Consider the following 27675-nt stretch of genomic DNA (forward strand, 5'->3'; position numbering starts at 1 on the left):
TGGGCTGGGGTAGAGCTGATCTTCCAAATAGTCACTGGTAGGAGGTAATTTGGGATCTGTGCTCGAAACAATGTTGATAACTCAGGGATGTTTTCACTATTGCTTTGCTGCTCCTTACCCATCTTGTAGGGGTGGCACGAGGAGTTGGGAGGGGACACAAAATGACCCAAGGGTCATCCCAGACCACACGGTGTCACGTTTAGCATATAGAGCTGGGGGAAGAAGAAGGAAGGGGTTGGGGCATTCAGAGTGATGGTGTTTGTCTTCCCAAGTCACTGCCACAGTGGATGGAGCCCTGCTGTCCTGGCTGAACACCTGCCTGCCCATGTCAGTGGCTTTTGCTTGACCTGTGAAACTGTCTTTATAGCAACCCATAAGTTTTCTTACTTCTGTCCTTCCAATTCTCTCTCTCATCCCAGTGGGGAGGAGTGAGCAAGTGGCTTTGTGGTGATTAGTTGCTGACCAGGGTTAAACCACAATAGAGGTCCTTTAAATATAGGGAGTACAAGATGGTCACTTGAGAAATTATATTTTCATTAGATTATAATTACGGTACACCAGGGAATATTAATGTATGTTTCAACAGAAAAATACTATACTATATATTAGTATACATATACACTATATATTAGGCTCTCCACAGCAAAGAAAAGAAATTACAGATTTACATTGTATCACTAGATTTCCTCTTATGAGTTGCAACAGGAAATTCATGTTGGATGCCTCTAAAAAATACGTACTTGAAGAAAACACATAGTTGCATTACACTGAATAGCACAAAATATTCCAATATGCTGGAAACAATAAGCAATAAATGAAATTTCCAATTGACTTTCCAGCAAATCTATTTTCATTACAAATGGAGATTTTGCATGTATTGCATTACTTATGGTAATTGTGCGACATCTATTATGAATATCCATGTATTCCAATCATCTCTTTTAATTATATTCTGCTGTAAGAGCAAGTCAAGCAATACCTTGCCCAGACTTGGTTAACTGTGTGTGTGCTGCATATCACATTCTAATGGCTGTACTGAGGAAAAAAGGTGCACAAACTATAACAGGAATGACTTGTAACTGTCATCTCCTTCATTAGCCAGAAACTACTTTAAAAAAGGAGAAACAGCTGAATTTAAACCCAGTTATGTACTGAGGAAAAAGATTTCTTTGTACTCCTTTCTTTTTTAAACTTCATGGTAATTGGTACCTGAATGCAAAGCATGTGGTTTTCTGCCTCAGATGCAGGTACTTTAATTTTCCATAGTGTCAAAAGTGCAACAGCAGCAAACACCTCTTTAGCATTTGTTATCTATCGTCCATTTATTTGTTTGGGTTTTACTGATGTGAAAAAAGGAAAAAATTACAGGTTTGTTCAATAACCACACCAATTACAAATTTGCTCTCTACTAGACTAGAAAATAAACACTGGGCTAAAAGTATTCATTACTTATAGAATCATAGAACTGTTTAGGTTGGAAAAGACCTCTAAGATCATCCAGTCCAACCATTAACCCAGCACTGGCAAGCCCACCACTAAACCATGTCCCTGAGAGCCACATCTACATGTCATTTAAATCCCTCCAGGAATGTGACTCCACCACTGCCCTGGGCAGCTGTGCCAGTGCTTGACCACCCTTTTGATGAAGGCATTCTTCCAAATGTGCAGTTTAATACACCCACCCACTCCACCCACCCAGCACAACTTCAGGCTGTTTCCTCTTGTCCTATTGCTTGTTCCTTGGGAGGACACACTGACCCCCACCTGGCTACAACCTCCTTTCAGGTAGAGAGCAGGAAGATGAACAGGACTTCACAGGTTTTTAAACAAGAATGCCAATTATTGTGTTAAACCTCAAAGGAGGTTTGGAGGTTTTACCTTTTTTATCCCCTGCCTCAGTTTCCCAGACACTTTTCATACAAAAGTTTGCTATCTCTTAATTTTACATCCTTCTACATTGCTTTGTTCCTCTGTCTTTTCTCAGTAAACACTTGGCCAGGTTTCTTGCTATGCTAAAACAAATTCTTTTTACCAGATATCTGTCACCCCAGTGACAGGAACTTCAAAGTAAATTAAGTCAGATACCATAAAACTATAGCTGGAAGTCAATGTTAAAATGCTAACATGCTTTGCAAATCAATAATGAGGGTAAACATGACAAAATGGGAATTCTTCTGCATGTCCCTGGATCTCACAAGGACAAACAGTCTTAGAAGATGCACATTAGTAAAACACCTTCAGCACTGTGCAGTGAGTGCCCCTGAAACACACAGAGCAGTAGAGAAGTTCATGCATAATGTGGTTTAAGCCATTTATAAGTTCCAATCAATGATGATGATGAAAGGTGAATAAAGGAGATCAGACAAAAATGGAATTGAAATTTTTTTGCTGGATTTTAGTATGTGTTAACAATGTAGTCAAGAAATTTAATTGCACAGATCCAACCTATTATGACACAGAGCTTACAAGCCCATGTTTCAGATTTCTCATTCAGGTTTGAAGGCTGGTTCAACACATGACTAATAAAAGACTGCTCATCCCTCCATGACATTTGTAAGATGCACCAGGCTCCAGCCTAAGATCTTCTGCCTCTCCCAGATGTGGCCTTAAGACAGCTTTTCCAATACCTCTTCCAACGCAGTCTGTGCCACGGTCTGAGAAATTCTTACCACTGATCTACTGAATACACGTAAATGAGTAATTTAATTGGTAACTTACTCCATTTGCAAATCAGCAAGAAATACTTCTGGTTTCATTACTTTCATTTTTTTTCCTTTCTGTTTACAATATTGGCACAAAGCATTTATAAAGGGATTTTCATCAATGCCAGTATATTAATGTAACTATAACAATTCAAGTAGAATAATATATCTGGTGAAGTACATCCTCCTTCAACAGTGAGCACCTTTCAAGCCAGACAAGATTTGAAGGGAGAGAAAGCGTTTTTATCAGCCCAAATGAGACAGTTGAAGTCCATGCCCACAAATAAGTCAGAGAGACAAGCTTTTGTGCACAGAGCCCTGAATCTGTTATCTTCACAAGCAGCATTTCTTACTGCGAGTCAAACACCATCCCTTTGTTTGGAGACTGCAAACAAAATGACTCCAGGCCTGAGATAATTAAGTGGCCTCTCTACCACCAGTAAGTTCGAGTGGTTTGCATACAGGGAGCAGTCGTGCTTTGGGCTGTTTGAGGAGAACCTTTTTCCACCAGGCAAAGCTGATTTACAGGCCTGCTGCTGCCAAGGGTGCAGCCCCACTCCTCACCCTCTGCACAACACAGCTTAATTCAGCTACAAATAATTAAGCATAGGAACTGGTTTTGTTACTCTCATTTGTGCAAGTAAACATTATAAGGCATTAGTAAGTCCCATTGGAGGGATCAGGACTGCTCAGATAAGGAGAAGTCATGGAACAGCTTTATTTGGGATTTGAGTTAAAAACCGGAAATTTTCACTGATGTTCAACAGCTTCAGCCTGGTATCTCAAAAATAACTTACCAAATACTGACAATGCATAAAGTAAGTCCAAATCTCCTCTGCATTCCTGATGAAGAGATATATTCTATACTTCCCTCACATTTTCAAATAAGATCTATCATTTATATCTGCTCTTCCCATTTCTTCTGCACCAGCAAAGGTACTGCATCCTCTTCCTAGTACTTCCTTCTTCTAAAGTTACATTTTGAGGAATTCATATAGGTAGTCCAGTCCTTATTGTACCAAACAACATTTTCTGTCTCCATGTGATTCCCTTGCCATCTCCAGCATCATACTTAAGTTACAAAATCTTAACCAAACACCCTATTTTTAACTCTTCATTAAAAGAACTAAAAGGAGTATGACTCCTTCTTAACATTGTGCTAAACAAAATAATAATAATAGTAATACATAGGAAACTTCTGTAATGAGCACTAAAGAATACTTTCCCACAGGGTTAGATATGTCTAACAGGTAGTTGCAATTGTGCAGCATAAATTATTGCAATACGTAAATACAAATTTATATATTCTGCAATATAAATGAATTTTATTTTCTAAATCTAAGTTTTATGGCAAATATTAATACTTGTTGGGGCTAAACCTGATAAAATTCATAATTATGTGGCATAAATATAGATGTGATAAACACGCAATGTACAAAGTAACTAAATCGTAACAAACAGCAGCTCTGTAACTTTATGAAGAACTAAAATTTCATATAAATGATAAATACCATGTTTTCCAACAAAACCTGGTGAGAGAATACTACTTTTCTTTCCAGAGCCAGTGCACTGTCTTCAATGGAAATTCCATCAGGACTGTAGCTAAATTAAAAACTACTTTTAAAGTATATTAAGAAACAATGTTAATCAAAAGGATTGTTTCTTTTTAACTGCAAAACTTCCAAGGAGAGCATTATGACAATATTTGTGGCAGTCTCCAGTAGTACAGCAATTCTGACAGCAGGTGACAGGGGAGCTCAGAGCCAGACAAATCCTGCAGCAGAGCAGATGCTGCTCTCACATTGCCTGACCTGGATCCCTCCCCACCCCGGCAGCACAGCCAGAACAGTCACACTGCAGCTCGGGCTGGGAGAAGTCTTGGAAGGAGCATCTGGTTCAACTAATGTTTTCTCTACTCATTAATAAAAGGAACAAGCTGCAATAACTCACAGAACACCACAACTGTCTCGGCAACAAATAATGACCATTAACTCCATATAGGGATGAAGTTGTCAGAAAACATCCCATGCTTTGGGTTTTTATATATGGTCCATTCCCCACAATCAGAATACTTTCTGGTGGGGAAAAACTGGAATTCTATGAAAACAGCAATACTAAGTAGTCCAGTAGAATTCAGTATGTAACAGTAAAACTGCCTTTTTTGTTTCCTTTTTTCTTTTTTTAAATAGAAGAACCTTTTCATAATCAATCCCATTTGAAAAGTTGTGATAAAGTATTTATTCTAATTTATTACAAACACATATATGTGCCCTTAGTAAGGGAGCCAAGCTGTCCACCACAAATTTCTCTAAAATTACTTGGTCCCAATAACCCTCAGCTTGTTGTTCCCAGCTGGGAAGCCTGTTCCTTTTAATAACCAATTCAATAAACTGCTGAAAAATGCTTTGTATAATATAGTATTGCCATAGATCTGATGTTTGTCTCTGTCATTACATATTGCATTCAATCAATTTACAAATGTTGCTGTGTTCCTTTTGTGCTAGTTCTTCTTACGGCATCCTGAACACAAATCCAAAGATCAATACCTTGTCTGCTGAAAAAAAAATTGGACGTAACAAATGAATAATTTTATTTATAATAAAAAGTCCTGGTCCCCAAATGGATTCTGCTAATGTTCAAATTCATTTTTCACGTTTAACACAAGATGAAAGCAAGTACCCTGCACAATGCCATGAGAAAGGCAGTGATAAAAAACAGTTTATATTTATTGAAGATGTGAGCAAAACCTTGTAAAGCTCTGGTGCAGGCTGAGGAAAACATCAATAAAATGGTAGGTCATTTACAAAGTATTTGTTACCATGTTAAAGCAAAAAAGTCCATGTCAAAGAGGAGATGGAATTTGTTTAAAACAGCCACAGTTCTGTCCTATGGAACTGCGGAAGCTCTGAACGAAATCATTCCAGAAGCCAAGCAGAAGCTCAGCTCATGCTGGTTACATGAGCTGATTCAGTTTGTCTTGGGCCTTTTGTGTGACAGAAACAATGCATTTGCTGACTATACACATCCCTACACTGCTCCAGCTATTGAATAGCTGCCTTCTCCAAAACAACCACATTGTTGTTCAACAGAGTCACAAATGACTTTTTTTCACAATCACACTCTGCAGAGCAGCAAGTTACAGAACTGAGAGGAAACAAGGACTCTACTTTTCATAAAAAAGGGCACTGGTACCTGAATACGGGTACACATCCCAGCAAGCTTACAGAATAAGCAGCTCACTTCCCCACCACTCCCACTTGCTGCCAAGATGTGTACTGCACACAGCACTCGTGTTCCCAGCTAGACTCTTGGCTCCTGGAAAATGCACAGGCGTTAGAAAAAAAAAGAATCATACAGTTTCTGTACAAAACGGAAAACCCTCACAAAAGTACAGCCCAAAAAAAAACAGTGTCTCACTGATCAAAACTGTGCCCAATCCCATGTGACTCCCTGCTCTGAAATCAGACAAGTAGGACTTCAGGGAAGAGCAGAGCACTCATAGACCCCTCATTTTGTCATGGGAGTTGAGCGATGACGTCTTCAGTCAGACTGTGGTCAGACACCTCTGAGCTTTAACCATTTCCCTATTAGGTGACAGCAAAGGGACTGGATGTCCTGAGGGGAACACACACTAATCCTGCACACTCACCACATTTAGCTCTTCTCCATTTGGTTGAGACAAAAGAGGTGAACAAGTTTCCTCCTGTCAAGCACATGCCCATATCGTAGCCTACACACTGAAGACTCCAATGTAATGTGAGATATCCCCTTACTCAAGGGATATCTTAAGATATCCCAGTTCTTTACTTAAGATCCCAATTCCTTTCTATTCAAGAATCTGCAATAATCACTGAAAGGGATCCAAACACAAACAGGGTCCTGAGTCCATGAACTCATGTGCACCCATCAGGCAGAAGTCCAACGTGGGATCAAATGAGGCAGCTCTGTCCAGGAACAGGAGAACTCTTCCCTTACCATAAATACTGTGTTCTTACTCTACCTACTTTTGGTTTCTATTAGCACAGTTTGCCTCTGAAGTGTCAATCTAAATTCACAGGATTGGCAGCTGGAAATAACACCAAACTTTGCAATGTGTTAACTGAACCAGCCTGCTCAAATCACAAACACTGAACTCCACGAGACCATTCTGACTGAATTTTTATTTTAAAACTATCACAGCCAATTCACAGCTCTAAACCTATGTTCTGTTTCAAGATGGAATTTCAACCTTACTAGTTAATTAAAGCCACCACCTGGAGTGAGCTGGCTTTCCAACTGATTTCCTTTGTCTCTCTAATTCACATACATTAATATTTTATTTTCTACTGGAAAAAAAAAAAAAAGAAAAAGAATGTCATATGTGTGCCAAAGACAAGGTAGATAAAATTATTGCAATAAAACAAAGAAAATACACTTGTTACTGCCAGGTCTCAAGATGAATGCTGCATTATACAGACATTTTAAAGGCTTACAACTGCAAATTGCTCTATTTTACATACTGTATTCTAGTCTTTGTATCGAGATCTCTAATTTTTTCATATTGTAATGAGAAAGGAAAAGGGTTGGGTTTTTATTACCTGAACATTTATTCAATGGAGAAACAAAGACTACATTATATATTACAACACATAAGCTATTAAAACAATGTGACACTATAAAATACGCTGCAATACTCATTATGGGATAACAAAGCTAAACCCTGAGCAAATAAATGTATCTGCCAAAAGTCAGCAATAACTATACAACTAGAGTTTATAATCTTTAATTATTTAAGAAGGAGAGAAGCTTATAATAATTAAGTTTTATAGGCTCCTTAAATTGTCATTACTAGGTGCTTGCGAAACTTTAAAACAAGTATCCTTCATCTGAAATACTCTATTTTTAACAACAGATGCAATGGCTCACTTAACTGATTAATTCAAAAACAAGTGTTCGTATTATTTTTAAAACCTCCATGTGAAGAAAAGGAAACATTTTATTTATTCTCTGATCCAGACAGTGCATAAACCAACATACAGTTCAGGCATTTCCGGGCTCTGCATCACACAGTGACTGATGTGATATTGTCTTTATACAGCTTTGAAAATGACAAAGATTTATTATGACAATTCTGTAAATCACATTGATTTACACCAGGTATTTCAGAAACTTGAAGTTCAGAAATACTGTTAACTTAATTCATTAAAATATACTGGTGAGACAGTAACACCTTTAATGTTTCTATGAAGTCTGTGCATCTTTGCCATGCATTTATAACCAAACAATCTGACTTCTGGTACACACAAACACCATCTAAAGCAGGTGGAGAGAAAAATTCAATACTGAACAACTATAATCTATAGAACTGATAGGAGGAGAGGAAGGCTCCATTTCAGAAGAAATACATTTGTGACTTTAAAAAAATATATTAAAGTTTACTAAATTCTAAATTGTACATTAAATTATGAAAGAAACAACATAAAGCTACAGAAGAAAAAGAAAACTTTCAATAAACTCCAGACAACTTTCTTCTTTTCCCAAAACACATTCAGTCATTGCCTGAGTTCCTACTAAAATTTTACCATGAACCTCTATGGGAAAAGTGATCAGTCTTGATTATTTCTGAAAAATTGCACCTCCAGCCAATGAAAGCAGCACAAATTTTGGAGCAGTAGAGTTTTGACTGGAAAATAACACACCACACTACAAAATACCCTAAATAGGCTCATTTAGCATCTTGCATAAGCAAGTTCCTATAAAGTTTCTAACTTGAGAATTTTACTTACAACATGGGGCTTCACTTTTTCATTACGAAATGTGTGCACTATACAGATGGTTTATTTAATTCATTCCTACCTAAATTAATCAAAGTAATCTGTCCCCCCTCAAAAAAAAAAAAAAAAAAAAAAGAAAAAAGTCTTCATAAAGGATTCTGCTGCCACTTGACAAATGGTGTGCATTTAGCCAGGAGAAGCTGAAAATTCTCCATGAAAAAGTTACCACATCTGAAAACAAGTGACATTATTAAAAGGGAAGCAGGATATGTTACTTAGCATAATATGAAATTTAAACACTACCACCTCAGATACACTTTAAAACGCTTTCAGCAGCACCTGGTTGTTTATACATCTTCTGTGGTGAAAAGGTCAATAGAAATTCACCTCGAAGGTCACAGTTGCTTAGCAACTGTTTTCGGCAGTTCTGCAACACTGATCAAGGATCTCACGTTCCACTGCCTGGTTTCAGAACGAACCCGTGTCGCATCCTACCTGGCCTTCCGAGCACTCTGCATTCCTCCTGCTTTTCCCAAGAGCACAGCCAGCCAAAGGATACGCCCTGGGACCACCGGCCTGCGGTTCACGAGAGCAAAGGAGAGTTCAGTCTTCAGGAAGACCACGGAGGGCTTGATGAGGTGCTGCCCGAATCTCAGCATGACGGACGTCAACCCTCGGGGTCTGAAAGACACAAGAGTGGAGATGAATAAGGGACTGACTCTGCCTTTCCAAACAACAGCAATAGGACAAACAAATTGTCCAGGCAGCTTCCAACAGAAAGTGCCTCCTGGGCTCATCAAGACACTGGATGTCTTGGAAAGGTTGTTAGGGTTTTCCTAAAAGTATCGCTTCCTCGAAGGGGTGTTGGAAAAGGCTCCCGTCCAAAGCAAAAATTTTACATCTAATTTCTTAAACCCTCTTCTCACCCTCTTGGCAGGGCTACAAAATTCTAGACAGAGAACGTAATTACTCCCTCCCGTTTTCATTTGTCCTGCATTGTGTACATCCGGATCACGTGTTCTTGGAAAAGCACAAATAGGATTTCACAAGCTTTTTGCCACAATGCAAATTGATGCACACAGGACTTACCAAATAGACCACATTTTCTAAATCAATCTCTCCACTAAATACCTCAGCTGAAGAAACACCAGTAACCTAAGGAAAGTGTATTTATTCATTTTCCATCCACACATTCTAGTCTGAGCAACTGGAATGTGAAGATGATCACATTTTCTCTTACAGAAGCTCAAAGAATTCCACTTTCATTCACTACAATTTTTTCTCCTCCTGATGAGAATGAAAATCCCTCTTAAATAGCTAAGGCACAATCCTAACAGTGTCTATTTTAGGTCTTTAAGCCCTAGAGTATTTAAAGTATTTAATGCAGTCAGAAATATCCAAGGTACTGCAGGGTAAAATATGAAGTAATGATGAATTTCCTGTGACAATACTTCAGACACATCGGAAGCATTACGCTAACACTGCCCTGCTTGAACCAAGTGACTAATCAGGAAATTCAGTCTTATATGTTGCTCCAGATGGGGAAATCCACTGTGAGAGTCACGGAGGGTCTTTTGTAGCAGCTCTTTTCTTGCAAGCTTGCTGTGTTCAGTAAAACCCAAACCTGGCTCTTAAGCTGAGATTTATTCTAATTTAACATCCCGCACCTTTATCTGCTCCCATGAAGAAGTACACACAACAACCCTTCTAAGTGCACACACTTTGAAAGTGTCTTTGAGAAATATCTGTTCTTCGAAAGGAACTTCGAATTTGTAGCTACCTGATTCCACAGAAGAACTTAAGTAAATTAAATTAAGGATAGCAGATGCATCTAGTCAGGCTTTACACCAGAAGAACATGTATAAATCTTAGTATAAGACACAGTAACAAATCAGATGACTACATTTCCAAGTAATAAACATTCTCTAAGTGGGAACCATGTCTTGTTTTATTTTTGAAAATCACAGATTAAAGGAAATGCTTGAGCAGACCATAGAAAAGTGGAGACTTTAACTACACCTGTTTCAAAGATCTGAAAAAGTTCTACAATTTTTTTCCCCATAAAGTCAACAGAAGATTAAGTGTCTGAGATGTGTCCCTTAGCATATATTAAACCTGAAACCTGACAACATACAAAAATCAAGTCTCTTTAGCAACTAAAAGAATTGCTTAGCAGAGGAAACACCTGCTATCTTGTGCTGATGTTTGAGAAAAATAACTATTAGGACCTTCAATCAATCTTCCTCATTTCTCTTAAGCAGCCCATCAGCAACCCCCCGCCGGGGATTTTCATTCCAATTAAAACATTCAAGAATGTTTTTACCTGATACAAAAAAAAGACATGGTTCTTTTTGCAATGAAGGCAATGTTTCTGATAAAGGAGCAAAACACATTCTATAGCCTGGACTACCATCCAGTGATGAAACTAAGCTGGTGTCTCCACTAGCTGGAAAATCAAATATACCACCACACCTGCCCTTGCATCTGGCAATGCTATGGACAGAAATAAAAGTATTACCAATCATTTCTTATTCTGTCTTCCAAAATACTGATAAATAAAAACCATGTCCAGAGGCATGGAACAGACTTAAACACAGAACAAAGGCTTTAGGCTAATTTTAAAATCTGATGCTTTGAAATTTGATTTAAGGAGGGAGAGAACTTGAGACTTTGGTAATCACCAGAAGAAGTCCTCTGGCTTTTTGCTGCCATAGGCAAAAAACAACAAACAGTAGCAAAATAAGGTTGGTGACATCAGGTTGCCTAAACCATGTATTCATCATACACCTACCACATGCATATTCACTTATTTCACAGCCAATCTTGTTTAAAAAAGTTATAAAAAGCAGTAAAGTAAAAGCACTAATCTCATGCCTCTCTAAGCAACAGTTTGAAGAATCACGTTACAGCCCAAGTGGGTTGATCTAGAATTAATAAACATTTTAAAATCTCATACATAGAATTAATGCACATGTTAAGACCATTTCTATTTGCTTACTACACAATAATGTACCTGAATAACATATTTCTATCTCTTAATTCACACTAAAGAAATACAGCATGTGTTTCAAACAAATGTGTCACTTGTATTGGCTGTGCTGTGTAATGCTGCAGACTTCCCAGTGCTACTCTCTCCAATTCTGAGAAGGGACTGTGGGAATTTTGTTTCTTAAACAATTATTTATGATCTATTCTAGATTACTTAAGCTGTTTTCTGCCCTGGTGATGCTCTGTGTGTTTCTGTAAAGCGCAATCGTCTGCGCTCGGCACCGACACAAACGCTGCAAAACACCTCGGGGAAATAAGGGATGGGTACCACTGGAAAATCCATGACTGTGCAGCAAGGTTGGAATATTCCAGAGTGCAGCGAGGCAGGAAAGTTTTTAGTCCTCTGAATTCCACCTGCTCATTGCTTGGATGGCCTGTAAACAAGCAGGAATCCACCCAGCACGGGGGCACTCAGGTGATGAGAGGCAAACAGTGTGTGCTCAACGTTTCCCAGGGGATTGGAATCGCTGTACTACATCTGTTCCTCCAGGGATTTCCACTTTTTGCATAAAGAGAAGATCAGATAAACCAGAAACTAAACATAATTGGTGAAAGATGTTTCATCTTTAATGATAGTAGTCTTTCTAATCCCCAGTAATAAGGAGCACAATTACATAGTAATGTTAGAAAATAAAAGAAATCCATTTCTGATTAAATTTCAGCCCAGTTTAACACAGCTTCTATTCTGACTATTCAGATGAAAAGTGTATTTACTCTTCTTCATATTGCAGATATACATTACATCGCCTATTTCATCTGCCTATTTTCCTAATTAAATTCCCTTCAAGCTGTGTTACTGCAGTTGTAGGTGGGAATACAGTATTAAAGGCTAACATAACAAGTAGACTAATTTTACAGCCACAACAGACCTCAAATCTATATAACTCATGCTAGAAAAAAAATAGACACTGGAATTCTACATTACAAAATAAGAATGCTAAAATTAAGAAAAATCTTGAGATACACTGAAATATTTTCAATTATTATTATAGTCTTGTAAAATTTCAAAAGGCACATTGCATTTGCCCAGCCTATAGAAATACTGCTCATATATTAAACGTATTTTTGAGAGGAAATCTAAACTTGGTCTCAATTCTCCAAGTTTATTTGGTGTTGGAAGTCAGGGGCTCTGGTTTGTGCTTCAGCTTTTAAACACCCTAAGCTGGAGAATCATTGGTGTCAAACACACAGGGAGAACTCTGAATGGAAGTTCACCTAAATACAGGACATCAAGATGAGTGCCTGTGTGTTACATGTCATCTGTAGAATCAGAGACCTGCAAAACTGCTGGAAGTTACTTTCTCTGTGCTGATTATAAGGAGTGATGGCATTAATTCTTTAAGGTTCTCTTCCTGCTGCCAGAGACCTCCCAGTTGGATGCTTAATTGAGATGGTGCTGGTACTCCAAGATGCCTCTTTATTTTACCACACAACTACTTGTCCTTAACAACAAGGTGTTGAGATCAGCACCTGCTGGGAACCAAGCTCAAGGCTTCTGCTGAGCAATCCCATGAGCGCAGTTCTAGGAAAGCTGCACATCTGGTTGTAGTGGGGGAAGACAAGATAATGCAAAATGGGCTAACTTAACATGTGTGTATTAAAGGAAACCAATTACAACCCCGTTAGCTCTCTGTGCTAATAGAAAGCACTATTTTAGAACAATCCCAGGAGTATTCTTAAATTTTAAAGTTTGTTGTTTTACCACATCAGCGTTGTCTGCTCATTAATTTTGACATTCCTAATTCTGCTACTCAATTTCAAGATAAAAACACTGCAAATTTATGTGGCAAAATAAAAACTACTATTATTTTTTTTAAGGTCTTAAAACTTTGGGTGTTTTTCTTAAATTCAACAAGATAAGACAACTTATGTCACATATTCTAGTTAAGAGAATAAAGTACCTCTACAGTAAAGGATGCTTATGGTTGACTTGAGATTTTTCAATCCCATTTTCTAGGCTGCCCTTTATCCTACAAAACTCTATCCTTCCATGAATCTTTGGCATTGTTTCCTCTCAAAGGTTTGATTATGGGAAAGTTACATTCCTACTTAGACATCTGAATCCTGCACCATGTTCAAGAAGTAATGTACAATGAAGACCTGTCCTATGTGCTACCTCCCCTCTCATCATGACTTATAATTTGTAATTTCTTCCCTCCCATCACTGCCACTTTGTGAGGATGAAATCCACTCAAGTCAGAATATTACTTATTTGACTCAAGCACATGAATGTCCTCGTTGCTAGCAGCCATGATTTGACATTTTGATCAAAGAATTCCTAAAAACACTAACAAAAGGAAATTATTTTATTCTAAAATCACCTAGTTTTTCTAATAGCCCTTTGTCCCCAGAGCAGCTTTATATCTCAGCATCCTTCAACCCCACCTTCACAACATTCAGCTACATATTTTGTGTTCTTCCAGTTCCAGAAAATGGCCTCTAATTAAAAACCTCTCTTCTTCTCAGTGAGCCAAAACATCACCTGCTACTGCTATTCTTGTTCTGAAAAAGCCAAGAAGAATCACAAAACTAGAAAAGGTGCTCAAGTATCTTTGACAGCCATGGCCTAGATTCTCTGCATGGGGATGGTATTTAATGCTCTACACGAAGCTAAAGGGAAAAGCTTGTGTGGATTATTTTCCATTTTCACCACCCACAGAAGCTGCTGAACAGAAAGCCCATTAAATATGATGCATGCAACCAATCCTGTGGTGTTGACAAGGACCAATTTCTCCCATCACAGGCAGATTATGATGGACTCGAATTCACTACACATGGCTTTCCCTGCTTAATCTAGCAGGGAAGAAAACATCAAAATTATTACTGTTTAAATATATGGCCATTTTCTTAGCATGGTCAATCTAGCTAAATTATCTACACTTAAAATGAAAATAGCCTGTGGTCTGTTGCATAGTCCCTAAGCACCTGAGTGTGGGTGATGCCAAGGGCCATCCATTTGCAATCCCACAACCTGCCTCCCCTTGCAGCTCTATTCCCCCTCACCTGACCTGCAGCAGCATTTCACAGCACCTCTCAGGCAGGATTTTCCATTCTGCTCTCCCAGTTTTGCCTGGAAGCCTTGATGTTGCTGTTACAGCGTGTTTTCATAGGGCATGACTGTCACCACCACGAGAATTGTCCCTTCCCCTGCTGGTTTGTAGCTGTTGGGTTACACCAGTGAACCCAAGAACGAGACTCCACAAAGCTCAGTGACCGAGCGGCACCAACCCTGAGCACAGCATCACTGAACAATAACACCATGAAGAGCAGGAACCTGAGGGAGGTCTGATGAACAAGCAGATCCTGATGAAAACCAGACAGTTCCCAAATGTACCAGGTCTGACTGCCATGGGGTTTCCCTCACAGCAGCCAGGGTGGTGTGCTGACCACACACCAGTATTTTGGTTCTTTCTGCCCCCCACCAGGGAGCTGATGTACATCTTCACCTCTGGCTCCTGCCAGGAAAGCTGCATTGTCCTCAAACCTGTCTCTGCACCCTTTGTGCAATGGGGTCAACCCTCAACATATTTAAATCAGAAGATGCACAGAACTCGAAGAAGTTAGCCTATTTCAAAGCTACTGGTCAAATAAAATACTAGTATGCTCTAGTTGTATGATTTATTTTAAAAGTAAACTTTGCACATTTTTGTTTTCAAAATTGCTCCTCCTCAGGCTTAACTACTGCACCTGCTAAGGTAATGTGTGGGTGCACACTGGCACGTGTATATAAATTTTTCCTCAGTTTGCTATTTCCAAGTTATCTAATCCATCATTGTCATGATATTTACAGTCTTCAAACAAACAAACCCCTCAACAAACAAACCAAAAATAAAACTAATTTTAAAAAAAACAAAAACGGCCTTCCCTCTGCTCCCAAGATACCCAAAACCCCCTCAAAACCAATTCAAACTTCAGACCCTCGGATCTTTGTTGACCAAGAAGGATGCAGACACCTAAAAGCAAGTGAACCACTTTGTAGCAACACTGTAAAGCAATCACAACATTGACAAGTTAATCAACAAATGCAGAATCAAGCTAGACATCAAAAGCTATATACCATCCATAATACATGGAGAGGGCATAAATATTTTTAAATGATGTAGAAGTACTTGTCAAATCCATTTCTATAGCAAGCATTTTGGAATACAAATTAGGTCAACTTGTTTCTTTCTTACAATTCAGGTAAAGAGTGCAAAGTTATAAACAATAAATGAAAAGGTTTGTAGAGGCAAAAAAACTGTATAATACATTAAACTCAGAGAAAAATGAGGGTTTAGAAGAGCCATGAAAGTGCTAAACATGCTCTACATTCTTCAAGTGTCCACATGTACACTGTGTTCCTTACAAGATGATTCAAATACCATTTAACCATGCTGCAAAAATAATTCTGGCAGTGGAAGCTCTTGTTTGCCTCTGTGCTCAGGTAACAGTTCAACTTCTCCACACATTTCCAAAATTTACACAATTTTTTTTTTTTCTGTTTTGACACCCCAGCTAGACCTATAACTTTGCTTTCTTAAAAAACTTTTATGATGACTATAATGAAATAAAATTGCTGTCTTGCATTATATTGCAGTTGGTTTATGTCCAGTTTATGCCAGAATGTATGAACTCAACAGAGCACAATATTACAGAGGTTATCTTTAATACAGAAATCCAAACCCAAGACTTGATCAAGAGTTTCTCCCAGTCTTCTCTGCTGGACACCTGTGCCTGTTTTTCCTCATACCAGCAAAGATCATCTAAGATTACAATACCTCCTTCTGTTGTTATCCAACAAAATGACAAGAATCCAAAGAAAAGTCTGATAACTAAGAACAACTCAGAATCCATGTTCTACATCCATGATTTTAAGAAGGATGTTTTACAAAATGTGACACAATCAACAGGTCCACCTCCTCAATGACTTCTACTGAGAGAGCAGAGTATGCCCAAGCACACACAGGCAATAAAATAAATGATGTTCACAGATCTTTCCCCAGTGTTAAAAAAAAAAAAAAAAAGGAAAGAAAACAAAGAAACACACATTATATTTTAATTTTTTTAATAACTTGCATGCACCACAGCTATTACCCTGATGCATGGAGCACTCAGGGGTTTGGATTTGCCTCTGCAAGTCATTCTGATGAACGAGACCTTTAGTGCTGTAATAACTGCTGTGAGTAATGGAACAACCAATGGCTTTCATTAAGAAGGAACACTGAATAATGTATTACCAAAACTAAGATCAAGGGGAAATACATTTTTATTAAGGAAAAATATTAATATCCATCATGTCATTTTTTAAAGCAGAAAGGTGAAAGGCAGAAAAGGAAAAAAAATTAAGAAAACGCTCCACAGTATGCAGTAAATGGCAGAAATTATACTGTGAAAATCCTTCTTTTCTAGTGTGGCTACCTAGGGCTACATTACATGCTACAGGAGCAATAAAAAAATGTGACATCTCTTGAGATATATAAGTGTGAGGAAAACTCTACCCCAGCAAAAGGAGAGTTGGGGGAGGAAGGTCGCTATAGAGACCAACGCACTGCACATTGAAACACTTGAGCTTAAGCTCATTTCTTTTGAGGTTACAGACTAAGAGAGCTGACATGATGGAACAACTAGGAATGTTCTTTTGCTGTACCCTTCAGCGGAAAAAAAGTTGGCTTTAAAAATGGGGAGCAAAGAAAAAGCTGTCGTGTTTTAGCTTTTTTTTTTATTATTACTTCTATAGTGCTACATAAAGTCACTTTATAGGCTTTAGAAACACGCACCAAAACTAAGCCTTCCCCTGAAGTGGCTCACTATTTCCTCTGAGTGAATTCAATTTGGACATCTATAGTATTGGAGAGTAGAAATGGGGCAAATAGAGCTGCAGAGGAAAAGCTGCAGGGAGCCAAGGGAAAAGATTCGAGGAGTAAAAAAAGTCCACGGGGAGAAGAGAGAAATGGCTCTTCCCAAATTCTATGATGGTATAAACCAAAGTACACAGAAGGAGACGGGGGAGAGAGGGCGAGCACAGGGTGTGCTCTGGCAAAAGGATGGGGCACACGACTCAGGGTCAGCACAAGTCCACACAAAGAAAAGTGCAATGAGCCAGAGATGCTGGATGAAGAGTTTTCAAACACAGTCCAGAACTTTACACCTTCTGTCACTGAGGAAAAAGTTACATCGCTTCAAAAAGCCCTTCTGAATCAGTACACACTTCCAAAGATGCATACAGATATTTTCTGTATCTTTTTCTTTCATCCTGTTGTCCAGAAATTAATTTTGAATGCAATGTGTTATTTTTAGACCGTGTTTTTTTGGTAATACTATGAATTTGAATTTGTTCCATTTAGAGCAATTCCTGTGATACCCAAGTATCTCCACAAGCATTTTACCTTCCTGAATTAATAAATGTAACACAAGCATTTAGAGGAAAATGCAGACACTATACTTAGTCCAACAATTCCTCAGGCATATAGATGAAAATAGTAATGTAATGAAAATTTATTGTCAGATTTACATTTATATATAGCTAATAATACTAGACAGTGGGTTCTTTACATTTATGTACAGTGCATTTATGTTTATTTCTAGATGCTGGAATCTTCAAGACATCCCATTAGCTCTCATTTTAGCATTTTATATATATGCTTGCTCTTCAAAATAAAAACACTTAAACCAAATTGTTCCATAGAATTAATGAAGCCTCATTTCAAAGGATTTATGTCCACATCTTTGTTCCCCCCACAAGAATGAGAGCTCTCCCCCACAGCCCTGAGAGTATCCCAGGCAGGTGATTCCAGCAGTGCTGTGGGAAGCTGAGGCTGGACGCCTGGGGTGAGCCTGGGTTCCACCTGGGAGGGAAAAGATGCTCCCAACAGAAAAAGCAGGTCAAGGCCACTGCTCTAAAATGGTCTGTAACAACTGTACAGTCTAATTACAGAACCACCATGGCACATGAACATGTCTAATTACACACTCCACAGTTAAAAGTGCTGTTCTAATGCTGAAATTTGACAGATGCTGTGGAAAAAGTTTATACAATAGTTACTGGCAAAATGCAAGCATGTGTGACTTGTATTTCTGGTTCATTTAAACCAGTAGAACTGCAAACTGCAAGCAAAGAACACTTTTCTAGGTTTAATTTTCCCTCTCTGCACATGTTGTCCCTCTGATTTTCCCAAAATGCTCCCTATGTACTTGACCATATGTTCAGAACATGGTAAATAACTTTCCTGCTTTCTGGTCACTTCCCTGCATCTCTCAAAGACACCCATGGCAGGGAGCAGAGCTTTCTGTATTTTTGTACAGAGCACTGGGAAGCCCTCCATCAAAAAGGTAACGCTGAATGCCAACAGTGTTCAAGTGAACTGAAAGGATAAGCAAATTTTGGAAAAGGAAACAAACCCTTCCTCACTGTCAGAGCAGCACTAAAGCACGATGGGAACCTGCTGACAGTTTCCTGTGGTTGGTTAGATAATGTTGAACATGAGGACTTAACTAAATTTAGGCAAATACAGGTAGTCTTATGTGATTATTTTTTTCAGGACATCTTTCATATCTGGCAGCAGAAAATTGACTTTAGTCAGGTTATATTAAAATATATCTATTTACTAAATATGACACTCCTTTTCATAAGATATTTTCTGCTGAGAACAAGTGGCTTGCTTGTTCCTGTTATCTAATACACACAGGCACTAGATCTAGCTGGGTAAGATAATAACCCTGAGAAGTTTGGGTTTAAATTTTCACCTTAAATTGCTCTTTAGGAATCTTTTCCCACCATAGACAGATACTCTTAGCAAATCAACCACTAAAATCTATCAGATAATTTTCTACCTTCACTAGGTTATTTTCTGAATCAGAACTTCAGAATTTTCTCCTTTGATTGATTTACACATGTAAGAGAAGTCAAAGATAATCTTGACAATATTCCCAAAGTCAAATTTCAAAATAACTGATGTAGTAAGGCATTTCCTCCACTGTAATACTGGCAGCAGAAATACAGAGAAAGCAAAACCAAAGGGGAAGATATTGAGATACAGGGTCTAAACCTGCATTTCCAATATTCTGGCCTGCACCTTCCTTAGTAAAAGATTAAGGAATGCTTAGAAAAATTCTTTAAACAGGAAAATTTTTAAGTGCTCACAATATATACAAGCATTTTAATTATCTTATGTCATAAGTATGTTGTAGCTTGTACTAATTACACATTTAACTGCATATGCACATCATTCTCCTGCTTGCTTTTTACTCCGTGATTGCCAAATGCCCTGAAAAAATATGCATTTTCATCTATTTGTAACTATCATAAGGTTCCTGACTTATTTTCCTTTTAGAAAACAGTTTCTATGATTATTTTTTAACCTAGACTCACCATACAGAACTGCATGAGTCACATAATCAAGCCATAAACCAAGCAAATAATTTTGTATGGTTTTGATGTCTTTTTGGCTTTCTTTCCTACGCCACATCACTTCAGGTATCAACAAAAAAATGTTTCAGTGTTGCTGCTTTTAACTTTTCAAGACTAAAAACCATTTATGGTCACATGGTGGACTGGAATAATTTTTCAGTAAACCTGCTAACATTTTGAACAAGAATTGGGTGCCAGATGACTGTTCTGCAACTAACTGAGGAACAAATTTTGGTGTAATCTACTGAAAGTGCTTTGGAGTTCCTTGCCAGCTAGGCTTTCTAATAAGGCACTCATGAGTAATTAGAAATCTATAGACATGATTAAATCTTAATCTCCAATCTGCAGGATGAATGTTTAGGCTGAGGTATGACAAACTGGTAGAGAACTCAGCTGGAGATCCCTCTGTAGCTTCCAGAATTTGGCTGGCATTTGTCAAGGCTAAAGTTGGGATTTATTGGTGAATTCCTCAGCCTGCACTGGTCTCCACAGGACACACAACCCATAAAGCAGTTTGCCAGCTCAGTTCCACAGCCCTGACTGCTCCAGCACCAATATCAAACATTTCACACAAGGTGGGCATAATTGGGTTATTTCCAATGGAAACTTTGGACTCTCATTGCGCCTCTTTAATAATGGATATAATTTGCCTACCCTTTATTATTTAAAGAGTCATTTACATGATACATGTCCTACCCAAGCTACCCAGTAGGTAATTCTACTTAGGAAAGCAACATTCTCACTAACTTTCCTTTTTCCCCTCAACAGGAAGCAGTTGTTGTGTAAGTAATGCCACAGCAAGACCATAAAGCTCCGGGAATAGCTGGTTCTAAGCAGTCTGGAAATGTTTACAACTGTAAACAAAAGAGACTGAAACTCCTGAAAAATTCATTTTCTCATGTTGTTATAAGAGTTGTATTGGTTTCCTCAAGTGCAATTCACAGCCAGGAGAAAACCTTCCAACTTTCTATGCATAAAGTAGCCTCCCAGTTCCACAAAAGATATGAACACATATGGCACAATATGAGGAACACAGTTTAAGAAAAAACTAAAGGTATTTAAAGAAACAGTTTGACTACCTAGGTAGACAATTCCAGCACACCCAGCCCCTGTTCTGACAGGCAGAGCCACGATGAATGCAAGAAACATTTCACTTCACTAATCATTGTCAGCTGAAGATTTCAAAGAGCTTTGGAAAATTATATAGAAATATCTATCTTGCAGGTAAAAAAACAAATCAGAGACAGACTTTGGAGACCAGAAATTGCCAGAAAAAATGATACAGTAAAATCTTTTTTTCCTTGGTTAATTTAATCCAAATAAAGTTCTCCAAAATTAACAGAAATACTCAGAAATCACAATGCTTAGCCTTGGTTCAAATCCATACTGCTACTTTTAAATGACTGTGAAGAACTAAGATGTTATCTTAAATTCTCTGTGCTTCTCTTTTGCCACCAGCAAGCCTAAAACAAAAACTAGTATAACATAAACTGCCAATGGAGAAAATAAAAGCAAAATCATGTCCGTGTAAATGTAGTCAGTATGCAAAATGTGAACATAACAAATAAAAATCACCAATTAAAGTTTATCGCAACAGAAGAACAGCATTTTGACAGACTTGCTCATGAATCTTCTGGTATTTAGTATGTCTTTACAGAGGAAAGAAATCTGAATATACAATGAAAATAAATCAAAGTACATTTAGAAAGATCCTCTTAATGTTTATCACAGAAAAAAAGTACTACCTTTGAGGCAATATGGTTTTTCAATTAATATTCATTCCCCAAATTGACTGGATCACAAATTTCAATATTCCCAATTAATCTTTCTCCATTGCAAAAATCAATCAAATTGACAAGGACGAGAACTCAGGTGGTTTGTGTAATCCCAATTCCTGTGCGAGCATTAAGGAACAGTCTGTAATAATAGAGTCATTTTAGAGTTTTCAACAAGCCCCACTGCCTCATTTCTGCAGGTGATTCACTGAAGTTCTGCCTCTTTCAGAGACAGCTCTGAGTTCCTGTGTGACACTACACGAGGTATCAAAAACAAACTTTTCCTCAGCGATCAACAGTGCCACAGAAACGTTCAGTTTGCACTCTGGAGATGCTGGGGAAGTTATCTACCCACAAGGAAAACACACCTGACACTAAAGTAGCAAGTGATGTTTTCTGAACACAGGATGTGCTGCATGATCTGAAGGGCTCTAAAATCCAATCTTATGTCTTAAAACGTGCATCCAAATTTGGTGAATTTTTCTGACCTTAATCTCTGTCAGTTCCCCATCTGTAAAACCGAGATAATACCACATCCTCACTGGGGCTTTGTGGAGATAAATTTAATTTAAAACCTGTGTAGCACTTGGATACAGCAGTGATGAGCAGCACAGCAAAGCCTATGAGGAAATTAATAATTCCGACGTCTGAACGGGGTGTGAATGACGTGCTGTAAATAAGGCTTAGGGCCACATATCAAACACCAAGGATAAAACAACATCTTGAATAACTACTCATTAACTGAGCACTGTCCATCTTGTGTACTGAGTAAGGAAGAAATCTTCTGGAAAAGTATTACATGTCCTTATAGTTAAAGACTTCCTCATAATGCATATGCATAAGAGAAGCTGAATTTCAGCTGCAAGGACACCCTTAACACTCTCTTCTCTGGGTCACTTGATTTTTGCATTCTAAGTAATGTTTTCTCCATGAAGTTTGTATGTGTAACATTTATATACAAAGAATGAATTATGGTCTCATTGTCAATCTCTGATTTCCATGCACAAGTGGTAATGAACAAATCTTGGTTTAAAAAAATTCCATTAGAAATATAAAATACCAAGCTTGCCTAGGCTTGGTAAATTCAGCAGGGCTTCTACTGAATTTCCTCTTCAATTGCTTGAAATGGTCCAAGTGCTACTTCTGTTAACACCTACGATGTATTACCATAAGAAACTTGGGAAGGGAAAATACATCAGGGCACTGTCCTTTCAATTTTAATCCAAGGCATTAAATTTTAATTCTCAACAATAACAGCAGCTGACATATTCCCTTTGCTAGTTCCCGTGAAAGGAAATCAGGCAGAAATAAAGCTAGAAGTGCACTTGGGAATTAAGGAGAAATAGCATCTCCCCCACATGCTCTCCCGTGCCTTCTTCCTCTTCTGAAAAAAGCCCTTCTGCACCTTTTAGGATCAGGTGATGGTCCTCCTGTGGTGACAGCCACCTCCTCCTCCTCCTTCAGACTACACAAACACACTCTCAAGGGAGGGAACAACACTGTGAGAGCCCTCTGAGGGCACAGCCTCACACACAGAGCCCTAAATACAGCCCTGTCCTCTGAGCAAGGCAGGGCACTCCGGGAAGCTGCACAGTTTGCAGGCCTGATTTCATTTACATGACACATAACTCGCTCAGTAAAACCCAGAAGAGTCACACCCAGCAAGAGAAGATCTGAACCAGATCCTGCAAGTTGCAGTTCAAGGAGTTTTCTAAAACTTGAGTGTTAAAATAGCCTAATGTATTCAAATTAAAATTAATTTTTTTAATACTAAAGTATTTGAAAAAATAAAGCAGTTTTCCCAGAGACTACTTGTACAATTTCATCTGTGTAAAATTATCAATGTTCTTAAATATCACCAAGAGAAGTGAAAGCTGTTTTATTCCAGCTAAAAAAAAATCTGTCTTCAGAGAGTAACTAGAAGACATTCTTTGTTCAAATTGACACCAAATTCACTAGATTTTGTCAACAAATCTTATGTAATACAACAATTCTTACAGTAAAATGAAACCAGAAGATGTTCTACCAAGAACATCCCATCTTCTCAAAAGGGCAGCAGAAAGCCAACATCTTTTAAACATTTAATTAGGACTCAACTCAAATTTACATAGTGATGTGCCACATTTTCAGCTCATGATGAAGACAAACATCTCTGCATATTATCAGCACTTGCAAGGGTAGTCATTTCTGGTTCACTTTGCTTACAGAAGGTCTCCAGAGTTTTTCACATTTCAGAGGCTTCTTTCAGTTTTTTATTTAACTAGTTCATTGTTGATATAAGCTGGAACATTACAGTTCCAACAGCAAAATATTTGGTACTTGATGAAAGTGTGAGATATGCCCTAAAATAATTGTATTTGTCTTCAGCAAACATTATATTTGAGTTCTGAACAAAACTGCTGATTGAGGCTGATGAAAATTACTCCAGCTTGAAATGCATTGACAGATGTGCTATCTAGCAAGGGATTTCCCTGGAAATTTTCTAATTTTCTATCACTAATTTAGAAAAGATTTATTTAAAATCTGCTAGAATGTACCGGAGTACAGTCACATAATATCTGGTCATGGGAAGAAAGGGGAAATGTAGTTGAGAAACCCAAGCTCTGGCTTCTTGAAATGGTAAAATCTCATCTGGAAACCAGTAGTCTTTTAAATGATCTAACATTTCCCAGGAAAAGGAAAAAAATTAAAGCTATAATTTAATCACAGACTTAATAAAATGGACACACATTCCTCATTTTAAGGGTTTTTGGAAAAAAAGAAAGGGAAGAACAATTCCCCAGAAAGCTTTCTCACTTTTTCTCTCTATTGAAGAAGTACTTAATTGCCAAGAAACCAAACTTCAGTAAACAGCAACAAATACACAATGCACAAACACTGCTTACAAAAGAACCATGGAAATCATCAAGTATTTCAAGGTTGTGACTTGTAGAAACTTTAAAATTTCACACACAGATGTTCTCTCCTGACAGTAAATTTGCCCTTTCCACAGATAAAGTGGTATGAAATTAAAGGCAATGATTTTCTCTTTCCGACAGCATTATAACCAGCTAAACTGTGCACTTTGCTCTCCCCCCAGCATCAGAAGATCAGCAAGTCAAAGGTGAAGAGAGAAGTAGTAGCTAATTTTATTAGAAGTCCTATGCAGTCTAGAAACATTGGCTGAAAAGGAGATGTACAAGTGTCACCTCCAGCCTTGGGACAACAGAAACATTAAATCATTTCAATCATGACTTTGGCCAGCTGGATCTTGTAGGATGGACGTTCCACAACCAATCCCAGAAACGCGTTCTTCAGTATGGAAGAAAAAAAAAGTAGATTATCGATGAACACTGAAGGAAAAAATCATTAGGTTTCCACCAAAAGCATCAGAAGCCTTATGGGGCAGCAGGTTCTTATTTTAAACATGTGAAGTGGTACCTTGCCACAGACTGGCTTCCTAATAATTGGCAATATGGAAGGTTGTGTTTTTCCCATCATTTTCCAGCCTCTTTCCTCTACTTCCTTGCATGATTAGCACCAGCAAAACTATCCACATCCCCTTCACCGAAAGCACTTACAAGTTATGGTAGTTTGGTCTAGGCCTTCCTTGAAGGCTGGCTCCCTGCCAAGTCTCCAAACCTTACCACAACAAGAAGTCCCTGTGTCCCCCCCAAACCTCAGGGAGAAGAGGGAGAAAAACAACTAAGAAAACCCAAAACAAGAGAGAGACAGCTAAAGTGATATATATAAATATATTTACACTTATGTTACAGTTATATACAATTGAAATACATACAATTTCACAAGGGAAAGGGAAGGGGGAAGGGAAAAAGGAACAAAACCAAAATAATATATATATATATCCCTATTAGTAGCCCAATATCTATCCACTAAAAGAGTTAGCAAAGACATATCTCACTACTCTCCTTGGGACAACTGAGAGTTGCTCTGGAACGATCGCCCGTAACCTCCGCCTCCCAAGGTCGACAAGGCCTTACCAGGCCTCGCTCCCCAACACAGCAGACTCAACAGCAGGGAACCTGCACCTCCAAGCCGCCGGAAGGAAAGAGAGCGAAGGCCTCTCCTCTTTTCTTCTTATAGCCCGGCTTACGTAAAAATCGTAGGGAATACTGGGTAAATCTGGGCCCTTCCTTGGTTACAGACTGGTCACCAAGGAAGGCCTAGACCAAACTACCACACAAGTGCATGGAAGAAAGCTCTTTTCCTATTGTTGCAATCGAGTTCTTCCAAGTTGCCTCCTACAATTATGTGGGAAAACCCTTTTTCTGCAGTAGCCATAGGTGAACTAGTTCACATGTTGCTATTTGATTAAACGAGACGTTTGTATACATGTATAGCTATCAACGCAAGCAAATTTCCTGATATATATCATTCTATCTCCTGTATCAGTTAAATACTCAAAAATTTAAAACTTCACAATTTAATGGGTGATCACTTCCAAAGGAAGATTTCCTCTGACACTCAGCTAATTCTTACTCCCGTGCTTTGTGAAGTAATTGTGCTAACAATGTTACTCGAGATAATCCAGGTTATTTAATCAATCTTGATAACTGATTCTTATTTTAATACATTCTCATTAACCTCGCACTGTACAAGTTGAGTGAAGCTTCTACCCCTTGGCAACCCAAGATGCTCTACAAGCTCCCCTTTGACCTTTTTGATAGCCCTTGTTGGAGTGACATAATACAGGAGTTCACTTTCCAGTATCACACCACCTTAACGTTAAAGCACAGAAACCCACATTGACAAAATTCAAAATTTCCTGAATATAACGTTTCAAGTGATTAAAGACCTGGAGATTTTGTTTTGTTGCTTTGCTTGCATGTAACACACTCCTAATGCACTTTGCTAATGGGAAAAGAAACTCAGCTGCTACACAGGAAAAGTCTCCAGTTCCACACGCAGCACATACATTCCAAGCTGTGACTGACCCACGTGTTAACCTCAAAGAATGAAATTCTGGGCCTTGTTCTTTTAAGATGTAGGACTAATACTCTGTAATTCATTGTTTAACTGAAGAATGTATACAGGTTGCTATAGCAATGGCTAATCCATATTCCTACAGCTGAATACTTTACTCAGAATTATTACTTTTACAAAGGACTTGGATTTGCATCTCTTCAGAATGTACAGCACAGGACAGTGCAGCTCTAGATTCACTCAGCTGCAGCTTCTCAGTTTGTGCCTGTGCCCTGGACACTTGCACTATTAAAGCAGGCAAGCAGCCCTTGGGGGATCCCTGCACTGCTGATAACGGAGCCGCTCTGCAGAATTGGCAATTTGAGATGAGCAGTCGTAGATGAAAGAGTCACACGATCTCACAAGAAGTCCCTGAAGCAATTGCATCTCTTGAAAATGGGATTTCAAACCCAAAAGCAGCGTGGGGAGCAGCCACATTCCCCCCATGGTGAACACCTGTAGTTCCGTGCAGGGGGTAAAAAGCACAAGGACACCATTTTGGAGGAGAATCACCTTCTGGAAGGTACAGTGAGGGAACCCTGCTTGTGCCTACCCTGTGCCTGCTCAGGTGGATAGTGAGGTTATTTACCGGGCAGGGTAATTCTTTTTTTTCTGCAATTTCTACATGTCCATAGAGGGCAGTTGGCTAAATTTGCAACAGAGTTTTTTATATAGAGGAAGAAATATATGTATAATGAATTATGTGGAGCATCGTACTCCATGGGAGAATTCTGAAGCCAAATCGGAGCATATTATTAGTATGTCATTTATTTTATGAACATTTGGTGCACAAATATCTATATGCCTACACCCACTCAACTACAGGAGGGGAAAAAAGGCAGTTCTATGCACAGTTTGTCATTATTTCTATGCTGGGGAAAAACCTCAGTAAGCATGTTTCTCCAGCTATTTACAGCCCCCTTTATCTTTCCCATACACTGGTGTTCCCTGTCCCTACTGAACACACACACAGTCAAACATTATTGGGTACAGAGGACACAAGCCAAGGCACCAGGAGCCAGAGCTACTACTTTCTCAAGTTCAGAGTG

General features: G+C 38.5%; 1 protein-coding gene across 4 annotated transcripts in view; it reads right to left on the reverse strand.

The window, feature by feature from the left end:
* FHIT (fragile histidine triad) overlaps positions 1-27675 on the reverse strand; it is a 552831-nt gene that overhangs the window by 393323 nt on the left and 131833 nt on the right. For 3 of the 4 annotated variants that reach the window (XM_027640694.1, XM_027640695.1, XM_027640697.1), the window contains one exon: positions 9015-9136. In XM_027640694.1, coding sequence (XP_027496495.1) covers positions 9015-9136 — 122 coding nt within the window. Of the gene's footprint in view, positions 1-9014; positions 9147-27675 lie in introns of all 4 variants that reach the window. The other variant, XM_027640696.1, reaches the window with a different exon arrangement.

The sequence above is a fragment of the Corapipo altera genome, unplaced genomic scaffold, assembly GCF_003945725.1.
Source record: "Corapipo altera isolate COAL_440 unplaced genomic scaffold, ASM394572v1 55, whole genome shotgun sequence".
NCBI lineage: Eukaryota > Metazoa > Chordata > Aves > Passeriformes > Pipridae > Corapipo > Corapipo altera.